At 35.0% G+C, this 14,769-nt stretch overlaps 1 protein-coding gene across 1 annotated transcript; it reads right to left on the reverse strand.

Annotated features, from left to right (window-relative positions):
* Positions 1–605: 605 nt before the first annotated feature.
* LOC115215918 (zinc finger protein 239-like) lies at positions 606–9,429 on the reverse strand. The gene is made up of 3 exons (XM_029785279.2): positions 9,181–9,429; positions 7,371–7,924; positions 606–3,541 (listed from the first exon to the last, which is right to left on the reverse strand). The coding sequence occupies exons 2-3, from the start codon at positions 7,792–7,794 to the stop codon at positions 2,928–2,930; spliced, it is 1,038 nt and encodes a 345-aa protein (XP_029641139.1). The 5' UTR covers positions 7,795–7,924; positions 9,181–9,429; the 3' UTR covers positions 606–2,927.
* Positions 9,430–14,769: the final 5,340 nt, after the last annotated feature.

Genomic DNA, 14,769 nt, shown 5'->3' on the forward strand with positions numbered 1-14,769 from the left:
TTTCTTCTGTAGTTTTGGTTTGGGTTGACCCATAGCTTTACGACTCAAATTTGGTAGATGAAAACGCTACAGAAACCCATCATGTGTATTTGAGTGTTTTTGACAGCACTGCCAGTTAAAGAAGTGTTGCATCAAAAAAGCTAATTAGAAATCAATAAAATAAGAAATTAGTAACGGAGTCAATTGATCAATTAAGAGCACTTAATCCTGTCAATACCAACCCGTCTGAGACTGCCCCAGGTTCTATGACATTAACTTACTGTTTTAATGTATCTAAATTATCGAAATTTTATGCTAATTTGTTCCAGACATCAGCTTAATAATGAGGAAGTTATTTTACTATACTGTCTATTATTTCAAAAGTTAATTGGAACAAAGGTAGTATATGCTGATAGAAATATGGTAACAAAAGGGTTAAATATGACAATCCAATGACAGACGGGTGGAAAACAATAACCAGTATATTACCATGCCTTAATGTAGTCAGTAAGCAGATGACAATGACATTTCTGGTTATCAGACACAAATATTTACATTTTTTAAAAATATCTTGTTAATTGAAAGTTCAGTAAGCTACAAAAAGTTAAATATCACAAACAATAATGTATATTGATAACTTTCTTAAAGGGAGTTTATTAAAAATATTTAAACTCATTCTTACAACATAAACTTCTGCTGCTGAGTATTATAGAAAGCTAGATAAATTATATGGCTGTTTAGAAAAGATGTGTCATTCATAAAAAAAGCGACAAAGAAAAGATATAACATTCATATATCTCAAGCATTTATACAGTTCATGGATTTGATTTACAAAGTAATTATTGACATTCACTTTGCCACCACATAATTCCAGATTTGATCATGCTACACAACACTTTGGGCAAGTGGCTTCTACTATAGCCTTGGTTTGATCAATACTTTGAAAGTGTAATTTGAATGATGGGAACTATAGAGAACCCTTCATATAAGAATATGTTCATTTGCACCGGTCTAAAAACTTATGTTGCACCCCTCTATGTCTTGAACTCAGCAGTTCAACAAATGCATAATGATAAAATAAATACTTGAAGACAGTGCCCCAGCATGGCTGTAGTCTTACAACTAAAACCAGTAAGAGAATATCACTATTTTGAAGATTAATAAAGTTAATAAATTAGGAAATAACAGAGATATTATTGATTATAGAATGTCATGTTTTACTCATTGTAAAAATATTTCCTCATCTAACTATATACAAGAAAAACCATATGCAGTGATTATACAAATGTATAGTATGAGTTTTATAGATTTTATTTTCTTAGGTGCATGAAATTATATTTATTGTTGTACTTTAAAAAAAATCAAGTGCATGTATATTATGTTTTTTGCATTCAATCATGTTAGATGCATATACCATTAGAATTGCTATGTAAAGGTGGTCTCAAATTTTTTTTTTTATTGTTTGAAACCAGGAAGAAAAGCATAAATTCAGATTGACATTAAACATGATTAAACCAAGAAAATTGTTAGTGGATACTAACTCTACAGTACAATGGATTAACAATCAAAGCAACCTGTCATGGCTCAGACTCAAAGAGCAGTGAGTTTGATGACTTAATGATTACTAGTGAATAGTTATATTGAGAACAGAATAAAGAACTGCTGTGAAATGTGAATTGATGGCAACCAGCTTTGATGCAAGAAGTCAGAACAAGGGTGATCAGAACTCACTTCAACTAAAATTACCAAACATGTAATATTTGTCTGTTGTCAAAAAAATTCAGAAACCCAGCATAAGAGGTTTTGTTCTAGTATGTAATATGAATTTATCATGTTGTACATAATACATCATCCTTCTCAAAACAATAATTAAACCAAAAATAGTCTAAATATTTGAGTGTGATTTCTGATAATAGGAGGTACAGATAAACTATTGATCCAAAGAAAATATGTTCATATTAACATTAGTTTGAATTTTCAGGCAACTGTGCTAAACATACAAGAAATAGTAGCCAAATCTCCCTCATCACACCCTACTTTTAGAAAGGCGAGATATAATGAAGTCCTAAATATACTGTCTGAAAAGAAAAAATAGGATGCTCACAGCCAGAACTCCTTTGATCATTGGTTTGTTCAGTTAGAGCTGACATAGGACTAGATAATAACCAGAAGTCTATCTAGTAGTAAAATAAATAAACCTTCTGAGAATTAGGATGACCAATGGATGGAAAAGCATATCAGATTTGTTAAAAAAACAAATATATGAAGTATTTGCCTCATCTCTGACACATCAGCAGTTTTAGCTCAATATTTTCAGTTTGCAATAGACAAACCAAAAACTGCTTTTCCATTATCAATGAATCTTCAACTAGTATTTGATCTGTATTGCCTCCTACTTCTCTAACATAGAATATAGTTAATAAAAGCAGTCTGAAGATACTTAGCTTTTGTATATATGTATAATGTCATCTTGTATCTTCACTGATCTGATATATATAAAATAATTATGATTTAGACCAAGTAGCCACTGAAGTAAGAGTATATATTAGGATTAATAATTGTTAACAAGGCTCAAGGTTGATAATACTTTGGCTCATATTTTATTTAGAACTCATTTATTCTTCTGAGATGAATAAAACAATTACTTAGACCAATTAGAAAATAGAGACTGGATGTTAGATGCAGCAATTCAGAGGTTCATCAATGCACTTTCAATCATACTAGAACTAGCATCCTATTCACAAGTTAAAGTACCTTCAACAACTTAAAGCTAGAGAAACAAGTATATTATCTCTTGATCCAGATTATAAAACAAATGTTTAAATGAAGATGAAATAAATGGTTTTGATAAAAACAAATTGAGAACTTAAATATTTTTATCTTAGTCTTTGTGTATAAGCAGAGTGAACGGTTTCTATATTTCTGTACACTTACGAAAGGAGATAAGTTTATCTATCTGATAATATACCAGAATTGAGCTTATCAGCTGTGATAGAGTTCAGTATAGATGTGTGAGAAAATGTTGGTGTTTGAGATGAAGACGACGTTACTATTTGTTGCTGATTAGAATGTTTGGAACTATTCTGATTTTGATCAGTCAGTAATATTTGAAAAAAGTCATTGTCTTGTGACTGAGATTTGATCATCTGCTTACCAACTTGAGCAGAATAATCCTGCTGAGCAAGTTGATTTGGTACTGAATCAGGCAGTTGAAAGTTACTCTCATTACAGGGAAGTTCACTGCTGGCAGTTTTCAGTAGTTGAAGTCCTTGGTTAGGTCGATAACTAAACTTTGCAGCCAGTTCCCATTTGTGTACATTACGTGTGTGTTGATTGCGTTTGTCAGAACGTGTGAATGCACGTTGACAATATTCACACACATATGGTTTTTCACCTGTGTGTGTGCGAATATGTATGTTCAGCTTATCTGAATCTGCAAATCCTTTGTTACAATATGCACATTTATAGGGTCGTTCACCAGTATGAGATCTCATATGAATAGTCCGTTTGTTGGATTTTGAAAATGTACGATCACAATAATCACATTTATAGGGTTTTATACCTATATTAAAAAAAAAAAGAAAAACAATTTAAATCATCAACATAACCACAAATTTCTCTTCAATAAAATATTCTAATACAAATATTTGCTGCTTTTATAAAAGGAAATACAATGGGTTAAAATATCAGCCATGATAAATATACAAGGAAAGACTTTGATTCTTGATATGTAATTACAACACAAAAGAAAATATAATGCATAACATATATGAGAACAAAGACTGGTGGAGGTGTTTTCTATTGCTCTGTACTCTACACACCAACAACAAAGACTGGTAGATTTTTTTCTATTGCTGGTGTGTTAGATGATGAAGGACCTCAACAGGTGGGAAGATGCTGAGAACCTTATCCAGTACATGTCAACATGGAAAAATAAAAGAAATTGTGATGATGCATGTCTTAAATGGGTATTTTGATGCAGTTGTTTCAATTTCAATACACTGTTAGATCAAACCATTTACCAAATCCCAAAATGAAAAAAGCATGCTTTTGTTAATTTATAAAGTAACTATCACAAAAGCCTTAAATAAGATATTCAAAGAAATATTTCTCAAGAAATGCCAATCTCTAACTGTGGAGGTAATGTGTGGAAGGAGTGGACCCAGGAAGATATGGGATGAAGTTGTGAAAAAAGATCTTCAGGCATTGGGCCTCACAGACAGGATGACAAGAGACCAAGACTTCTGGAAGTTTGCTATGCTTGAGAAGACACATCAAGCTAAGTAAAATCCTGATTGTGTTTGTATACAGGCATTCTCCTGCATCCCTCTTCAGCTGAGCAATCCTAATCTTGTGGGTTCATGGGTGCTGGTACCATGTAAAAAGCACTTGTGCTAGTGCTGCATAAAAGCACACAATACATTCTATAATGTGGTTGGCATTAGGAAGGGCATCCAGCCATAGAAACCATGCCAAAACTGATATGGATCCCAAGCAGCTCTTCAGCTGTCCAGCCCTGCCAGCATGGAAGACATGTTAAATGATGATAATGATCTCTATATATATATAAGCAGCAAAATGTCTCTGTGTGTGCGTATCCTTTATACAAATCCACAATTTTTCAGTTAGAGGGCTCGCACTTTCTATGGTTATTCAAAACCGTCCAAGGGTGGTCGTGCACATCTTTACATTTCCCCAGTCACCCCGCAAAGCCATTAAAAAATCAATAGAAGTGACTTTTTGTGAATTTTCTATCCAAAACCCAATCAAAATGCCCAAAACTTGATATGCCAATTGAAAGCTTGCTAGCTGTATGTGATTGGTTTGAGATTTGGATAGTACATGCGTGTATGTGCGCACGCACGCAGCTGTATATGCATGCACTAGCACTATGACCCAGCGTTGCCGGATCATAGTGCTAGTTATTATATAAAATACATTTTATATGAAACATATTGCTTAGGTTATATAACATAAAATCTATACATTTTGACCAATTGGACTTAATGAAGCATAACAGTAGTCTTTTAACTGATTTCTACTTAGAAATATGACCAACATAATAATGCTAATAATAATACTGTTAACTGCTGTACTTGTATTTATGTAATTGAAACTGCTCCTTTTATCACTCTTTCTAAGTGAAAACCCACACAAACTCTAAAAATGACTGATGAAATAACTAGCCTGTGAAGGAGAGAGAGAAGAGGAAAGGGAAAATTATTCACAGGTAGATATTTTGTTAAACAGGAAGCTGACACGAGGAAATGTAGTCCCATATATACATGCTAGATCGTGTGTGTATGCGTGAACTTAGTAATGGCTGTGTGGTTAAGAAGTTTACTTCCCAACCACTTGGTTCTGGATTCAGTTCTACTGTGCAACACCCTGGGCAAGTGTCTTTTATTACAGACTCAGGTTGATCAAAGCCTTATGAATGGACTTGGTAGACACATGAGTGTCTTTGTGTTTGTTTATATTTCCACTTCTCTAAAAATTGAAGTAGTGATGTTATTTCTCCAGTTAACAAATCATGCACTGGCTTTGTGCCTTTAAAGTCATGTGAAATAAGAGACCCCTTACTTGAGAAACATGTAAGGGTTAGTAACAGAAAGGACATTTGGCTGTAAAACAATTCCTCGATAATATGTTCATCTAACCCATACTAGCATGGGAAAATAGACATAAAAACAAAGAAAGGAGAATGTATATCTTTATTATAATAGCTAGCATGAGAGTGTCAGTGGAGAAAGAAAATAGCAACTTCTGAAACAACTGTGAACTTCAATCCTTGATCTGCAGCCTAGACTACTGATGTATGTAGTGTGTGTGTGTGTAAATTTATAATGAATATCCTTATTATTGACCAACAGAAAACCCATCTAGATGGATGACTTTTCTAGTAACATATTAAAAGATGCTTTACAAAACTTTAATATAATATGAAATATGGGTTGCACTACTCTCACAAGTATCAAATGTTGTGTGGTCCCATTTAAGTATTTCAAATAGCTTGGTGTTGGAAGCTGGAATTAGTAATGTCACCCTAAACCTAATTCACAGTATTTTGTGAATAGTCAATACAATAACTTTAATAAAGTTGCTTAATTTACCAGCCAAATACCCTTAAACTTCCTTCCACCTTTCTTATATTGACCATTTGTTTATGTTAATTATTTTGATGATCATACAAAATAAAGACAGGTAGAACATTGCTGAAGTATTTATTTAATTGGTTACTGCTCTATTCATGTAAACATTGGTTCACATGAATAGCTCTATCAATGACTAATAACTACATGCAAAATATGGTTTTGTATTTCAAGCAATGTTTTATCTTCACAGATCATTGTTGCTTTGTCAAAGATCTATGCAACATGATATATACAAATGCTGCACTAAATTATCATTATAACAAGTTCATCTCTGCTGGCATGAATGGGACAAAAATTTACAGTATGGCATATCACCACTTATCTCAATTCAGTGTCATATCACCTAGGATTCATCATTCTGAGATCTGGCATCACCATTTTCCATGATTTCATTGAGCTTCCTTTTCCAAAAATACTTTCCAATGTTAATACATGGTACTTATCCACACAGCACAACTATTCACACTCATGTCCATACCAGTTGGCTCCCTTATGTCAGTTGATGTCTTATGTCCCAATACTGTTTCAACTTACTTTTGATTCCATCTTGCATGCAAATTAACATTATATATTCAATAGATCATATTTGACACATTTCTTATGAGCGGTATTGTGGCATCTCATTGACTGCAACATATCAAAAAAAGTAGCTATTGAACCATTGATGACAATGATACACAAATATTTAGAAATTGTTATGACATCATCCCCATCACCTTAATCATTTGACATTCATTTTCCAAGCTGGCATGGTTTGATCTAGCAAGTTGAAGGGCTGTGTTGAGCACCAGTATCAGCTTTGACATGTTTTTTTTTTTAATGGCTTGATGCCTTTCCTAATGTCAACCACTTTACAGTGTGTACTGGGTGTTTTTTTCATGCTATTAGCACTAGTGAGGTCATAAAGGAATATGTAAGACAAGAAAAGGACAAGGAAGAAAAATTTTTTAAAAACCCTCCTCAATTAAATGGGGGAGGAGTGATGGTTCTATGACAGTCGTTGATAGGCTAAAGTGTGATGGAGGGACAAGCCCAGATGTCTTGCTATTGAAGAGATACAAAGCCACCCTGCATTATATAAAGATGGATGAAAGTAGCTGGAAAAATATAATTGATGATTGTGATGGGACACTAGAGCACTTCAAGGTACAAGAGATGTTCTAGTATCCCTAGTTTACTATTATTCTATTAACAAAAATATTTTTTCTGTTGAATTAGAATGCAGTTGTTACACACCTGTATGAACTTTGAAATGTTTAGCTAATTGACTTGCATCAGCATAAGACCTGTAACATAGTCCACACTTGTGAGGCTTGTCAGTCAGATGAAGTCCCTCGTGAAGTTTGGCACCGGTAGCTGTTGTAAATCGTTCAGTGCAAAAATCACATTTATACAGCTTTTCATCAGTATGTGTCAACATGTGAATGGTAAGACATGTTGGTTCTGAAAATGTCAGATAACAGAAGGAACACTTCAATGACTTTGTTCGCACTTCTTCATTGTCAATATGTTTGCTAAGCTTCAAAGACGATGGGAAGGACTTGTCGCAGTAAACACATTTATAGGATTTCTTATCATTATGTTGTTCACTGTGTTCTTCTAGCATGGTGTACTGTGAAAAGCTTTCATTACATATCTCACAAGAAAATTTTTTACTCATAGCTGAATCTACTGATACTGAAACTGGAGAAATAGGTTCCTGTTAATATGAGAAATCCAGGTTTGAATTTTTAGATTTCATTATTCAGTATATTCTTCCACTGACATTGATGAGAACCACAAATATTCTCCTATAAAAGAATATAAACTTAACTTCAGATAAACATGTTAAACTTTCAAATCTATAGAGTATTCTTAATTGGCTTCAAAGATAAATACAAAACTAATACTTTTATACATATATAAGACTATTAGATCATTATATCTATTAAAACATTATTTCAAGTAATTTTCTATCCTTTGACACAACTGAATGCCCAATACTCTTTTAGGCAGTATCTGCTATTCCAGAGGAGGAGGGGGAACAAAGACAGATATTAGAAAGATAAAGATACGCACTGGCTTATGAGGTATCAAATTCAATAATCTGTTTAAATAGCACAAGGTTTAGCTTTGCTTTCCCTCTAAAATTAAATAGTGTACCAGTAAAATATCGGTGTTGAAAAAAATAACGCAGTAAGTGCTAAGAAGTAGTTTTTTTTAATGTCTTATTTGGCAGATATTAGGTATTAGAAAGCACAGAATCAACTTGTACAGGTACTTTAATTTTTTTAAATCTCGATATATAATTAACTTATTTTTTAAAGTTATGTAAAAAAAAATTACCTACAAAGAGCAGCAAGAATTATAAAAATATAACATTCTGCCTTTAACTTATTTGTTTAGTAAATTAAATATTTTTTATCATTTGGACATATATTTATTGCTTTTCAGATGATTGATTCGATTTCATTACTTTGATATAATTCTAACTTGCTATTTTCATACATTTTCATAGCTATTTTAGACATTTTAAAGTCTCGTATCTTTGTAAAAACAGCACCCACAAACTGTGAATTTGATTGTGCCAAGTGTGCAATTTGCAATCAGTCGTTGTTCCCTTTTAATTGTCTCTCCCCTGGTTTAGATTCTCTACTTCGTGTTGATATTTGTGTCTTGATGTTAGTAAATATCTTTACTAATATCAAAAATGACCTATAAATTTGTATTCTGGTTATTAAAAAGTTTATTAAAGTCGTAAAATTGAATCAAGTGCTCCTTGGTTTATTCAAATTGTTCGAAAGTTAACCTTAAAAGTTCTTAGTACTTCTTGCATTTTACTACTACCCGTATAATATTAGCGGCAGATGCAGTTGATACAAAACAAAACATGACCTGCCCAGAAAAAAATGTGTTGGTTTGTAAGAGAAAGTATTTTTTGTAGCTAACTTTCCAGAAATAAATAGTAACTGGAACAATAACATCAAATGGAAATAAAACCGCCCGGGTAGATGTTATTTCAACCTCAGATAGCATGTAATATCAATACAAATAAACAATATCAAACCATTATCACTGGTGGATTGTTGAGAGAAAACAAACAGCTGAGAGGTCATTCTTGAAATTTACTGCTGCACTCCAATGAAAAACTGACATGTGCCGTGCTGGTGTTGACGATGAAGTACATAATCTATATCCTATTGCTACATGCCGCTCGTTGCTTCTATCTTCTGTTTACTTTTGCAATTCATTGAAAAATTCACACAAGTTGCAACTGTTTGATACGTACGATTTTTGTTAGCAGACATCCGGTTGTTATCGGTGTAAAGCTTAATAAGTCATTTGTGAAAATCTTTTCCGTAGATGCATGACTTCTTTGTATTTACCCCCTCCTCCGAAGTTGTTGGTCTTCTGCCTAAATTTAAAACCAATATTCACACACACACCCAGAATTTATGTATGCAAACTTATATACATACATGCATATACACAACTACACGTTTGAAAATAAGTCTTCCCAACCTCTCTTTCTCCTATAACTCTACCCTAACTCACTCTCTCCACCTGACTCTTACCCACTCTTCACCCTACAATTTGATATCACATTAAACTGGGGTAGACTTTTAGCCATCTGAATCATGGTATGCAGGTCCTAGCTAAATGAGGCAATGCAAGGACATAACTCTGATGGGCTTAAAATACAACCTTGTCTGTCTCATATAGCTGTGTTCTTTCATTTTTTACAAAAATATTGAGTTCCATAAATTGGACATAACATTTTAAGGCAGAGGTTCTCAAACTTTTTGAGCCACCGCTCCCCTTTTGGCCACATAATACCCTCAGCACCCCACCTCTATTTTTATATATAAATAAATATTTTATATTTTATTAATTTAGATATGTTGTGAATCATTTGATATTTAATATAATATTGTTATGAAACGGACGGAATCGCCCGCCGTCGTCGCTCGCCCGCCGTCGTCGCTCGCCCGAACGGCTCACAAATTCGCCACAGAACCCAAAGAGGAGGAGAGAGGAGAGACACTGCAACAACAACCGCAGCAGCACAGAGATACAGAGACACAACCCAGAGAGACACCCCAAAAGAGGCACAGAGGCAACAGAGACACTGGCTTATATTTAACAACAGTTTATATGACAATCAATTGCTACACATCAAATACATTTAAGGCAGACATTTAAAGGAAGACATGCACGTGACTACTCAATACATCATACAACAGATCAAAGCATAATACAACAGCAATTCAAGAGTACAATTTACAGTTCACGTCCGAAGACAACAGTTCTCTAAAGTCTCTTCCTAAACATCACAGATAAAGTCACATCAACAAGTCCTTTACTTAATTCTGAACATAAATACCACAACTCGATAATCGACATATCGACAGAGTCCTTGACTGTTCTCTTCACTGTTCAATACACCGTGACACATATCAATGCAAAACACATACCTCAATTCCTAATTGAATCTGCCAGTGTCCCATTCCTCTCAATACTGCTAAATCCTCTGAATACTGCTAATTCCCTTCTGTGCCGCCAAGCTCTCTCGCATCCAACTTGCTCCTAAAATTCCAACGCTTCCAAGATTCCATCTACTCGCTCTGACCTCCAGAATCCAACTGTCTTCTTCAAGGACTGGCCAGCGACTCCAAGATCCGTCTGTGTTCCTCGACGACCGCTCAACGATCGCCAAGACCTCACTTCCTCTCTGACCTCGCTTCCACTCCCTCATCTCCCTCTTATAGCCTTTCTATTTGCTATCTCATTCCTTACTCTATCTATATCGCCTACTGTCCCTTAGCCTCTCTATCTGCTCTCTGATCTTACTGCCTATCTCTATCGCCCGCCAGACTCTTCCTCTCTATCTGTCCCTTACTGCTTATCCTTTCTATTTGCCCTCTGCTCTTACTCTATCGCTATCGCCTGCCAGACTCTTAGCCTCTCCATCCGTCCCTTACTGCTTATACTCTATCTCTATTTGCTCTCAGCCCTTAATCTGTCCCTTTTCTTTCACTTCTCACTGACCCTCTTATCAACCACACGAGGTCACAGGTCATTCCAAAACCCATCAGTCCTCCATTAGACAAAGAACCCGTCACATTTTCACCAGACATGATGGTGCCATTATTCCTATGTGGGTCAGAAACACTGCACTAATTAAACCCGTAACAATATTATATAATTTGCATACAGTACTATATTATAATAATTTCATAGCATACACCAAAAAAGAAACTTTCGTTACATATTTTTACTCAATAAAATAATGAACAAATTTGCAACGCATATTGGAGAAGTTAGCAGTGTAGTTGCATCTGTGTTTTTTTAAAGGTTTTAATTATATCAGGAGCAGGCTTTGGGCTTAACTAAGTGTCTATGATAGGCATGAAATGAAATTATTGACTTGTTCGAACAACAACTTAGTCATTTTATTTGTCATAAATCATACATACAAATAACAAATATTGGAAGTGTAACAGATATGGTTAAGTGTGTCAAAGAAAGGCATTTTGGTGTAAGCAGAGAATATATGGTGATCTGTGTTGAAATATCTTAATACAAAACTTACAGTAAATTAATTGAATTTTCGCGGAGAAGAAATAATCTTTCTCTTCAGGAATGTGAAAAAGAAAGGTGTTCAAAAGCATTTGATTGTTGGACAAAGATTTCCGAGATCTTCTGATGGTTCAACATTATTCACACTTCAGTTGGAGTTCTTCTCTCTTCGAAGTACAGCAGAAACAGATCTTGTTGCCTTTCTGTTTTGCAAAAGAACCTTTAGTGTCAACGTTCAGCAAAGTGTTGCACACATGCACAGCGATAGAAACACTATCATAAATGCAAACAATATGTGAAGGAAGATAGTTAACTCACTTTGATACATCATATTATCCCATGGCAAGCCAATAAGGCATTAGGTAAAAAAGGGAAGCAACATTATAATACGAAAATTGAAAAATAAAGAACAAAATATGCAAACATACTGAGAGCAAGTGTCAGTAGTATGCTGCCTGGAAAGGTAGTTTCCATAGAGCTAGCATGTAATTTATGACATCTAAAAAACTATGCACAACTTTACAGGAAATAGAAATCACAAAATATAATGGTCAATAAGTGGTTGCAAGTGCAGGTCTTGCTTACTAGTAGTGCAGCAGTGTTAATGGTACTAGAGTCTCCCACAAAAGAAAAGAAATACATGCAACAAAGGAATGTATAAAAAAGGCAATGTCATAAGCCCTGTATGAAAGGAATTTCACACCAATAACAAGAGTTTGTTAATATAAATGTCACAAAGTTTGTGCATTAAAAACGTATATGTTGCTATGGTGTTCATAGCAAAAGAAAAGAGATGAAAGACTAAAGCCATAATAGTATACCACTAAAACAGCCCATCCAGGTAGGCTTTTAGGGAGGGGTTAGTTAGTTAGATAGTTGGTGACAACTCAATCAGTTAGTCAGTTAGTGACAACTTGAGTTAGAGAGAGCTATTATTAGTTAGTGAACGGGCCACTAGAATCATGGCCACATGCAGACAGCCACTAAAACAAACGGCCAGAGGGAAAAAGAAAGTTTACAATCAGCGACGATGCGAGACAACGTCCCACACTCTCTCATTCTCACTAGCTCACTTTATTTTCTCTTACAACATCACTCTATTTCTATCTGTAATTACTACTACACAATGATGAGAACACAAACACAAACTATACAAGGAAAATCTACACCTATCTTTACTTCGCATGCTTCTGGATTTTATCACCTGTCCGTCAAGGCAAGGTATATACAATATACGGTAAATATATATTTTCTTCACAACTTCAATCACTATTCTTTCATCTTTACATAATGACAATCAATGAAGAACCAATCCTATCATACAGATTACATCCATCCTGCTGTGTATCAACTATCGCTTATCATATTATTGTTATCAAATAAAATTTCAACCGTATAAATTCATAAAAACTTCTACTGCTACAAACTGATGACCCTACCATTACAGGTTCAATGAGAAAGATGAGCATAGTGAAGTGAAAGTAGCCTCTCAATCTCAGGCTGAATTGTACTAAGAATAAGCCTGAGATCACCATGCTCTGTAATTTGGAGAATACACCGCTGCTTTGTAAGAAGGTGAGTGACTGCACTGAATCTTCTCTCAACCAAATAAGACTAACTGGTTTAGTCGTCACCATGTGACTGGATTCATTGAGTTGTCACCGACTGTTTTTTGCTTGGGGTGTTCTTGCTTTTATTACTATCTAGAAGGATAGATATATCATAATAGATTTAGTTGGTGGTCTTGTTATCTCTATTTTAGCTTTTGGTGAAGTAGAAGAGGTTAGAAAGGGTCAAGTGGTGAAGACATTATTTCGGCCTAGCTAAAGGCATCTGGAAAATGTAAAACTGCTGTCAGAGAAAAACCATTATTCCATCATAGGAAAAGTTCTGTTGCCGTGTTAATTTAAATTTGGCTATGGTGGATCAATTCCATTTCATGCATGCAAGATCCACTACATGCTTATATATTAATGGTGTACATAAATACATGACAGGTATATATAATACTGAAATATGCATAAAGTAAACACATGAAGACATATATTAATGTAACAAATTAAAAAAAATAAAAACATCCAGTCAATGAAGAGACAAAAGAAACAGTAAGATGATACATGTCAATTTCATTAGGTATTTCTGTTTATTTAGAAACCAACAATGAACAGGTCATTTCACAGATGATAAACTATAAATTTCACAGGGTACAACTTCAAAGTTGACACTGCTCCGCTAAACGCAGAAAATTTCTGTCTTGCTATTGGCTAAAAGTACACAGTTTTTCTGATTTTTGAACCTTTGTAACCTTTTCCTCCAATTTTTTTTCTCCACAATAGCATACCTTCATAACAATGAGACTGGAAGACTATATTTTATTTATTTATGTGCCCTTTTCAAGCCTAGCCAGGCTCATGGGCCTGGTTTCCTGGTTTCTATGGTGTATGTGTTCTCCCCAGCTGAACAGGACGCCAGTCCATTGCAGCGTTACTCAAGAAACAGGAAGAAAGAGTGAGAGAAAGTTGGGGCAAAAGAGTACAACAGTGATCACCACCATCCTCACTAAACACAAACAACGCCCGGTCTGGGAATCGAAACCACGATCCTCCAACATCAAGTCCGCTGCCGTAACCACTGGGCCATTGCGCCTCAAAATAAATGTACCCTTTTAAAGCCTAGCCAGGCTCATGGGCCTGGTTTCCCAGTTTCAATGGCATATGTGTTTCCTAGCTGGACGGGATGCCAGTCCATCGCAGCGTTACTCATTTTTGCCAGCTGAGTGTACTGGAGCAATGTGAAATGAAGTGTTTTGCTCAAGAACACAACACGTCACCCGGTCCAGGAATTGAAACCACAATCTTACAATCATGATGCTGACACCCTAACCACTAAGCCATGCGCCTCCACTTGCACTCTTTTTAAAAACCTAGCTGGGCTCATGGGCCCGGTTTTTCGGCTTCAATGGCGTACGTGTTTCCCAGCATTACTCATTTTTGCCATCTGAGTGAACTGGAGCAACATGAAATGAAGTGTTTTGCTCAAGAACACAATGCATCACCCGGTCCAGGAATCGAAACCA

The sequence above is a fragment of the Octopus sinensis genome, linkage group LG1 (genome assembly GCF_006345805.1).
Source record: "Octopus sinensis linkage group LG1, ASM634580v1, whole genome shotgun sequence".
NCBI lineage: Eukaryota > Metazoa > Mollusca > Cephalopoda > Octopoda > Octopodidae > Octopus > Octopus sinensis.

What these genes read in the sequence shown, in the direction of transcription:
- LOC115215918 (XM_029785279.2), bottom strand. Translation starts at nt 7,794, where the DNA reads ATGAGTAAAAAATTTTCTTGTGAGATATGTAATGAAAGCTTTTCACAG. An exon ending in ACATTTCAAAGTTCATACAG is followed by an intron (nt 3,542 to 7,370) that starts GTGTGTAACAAC and finishes TTTTTAATATAG; the next exon opens with GTATAAAACCCTATAAATGT.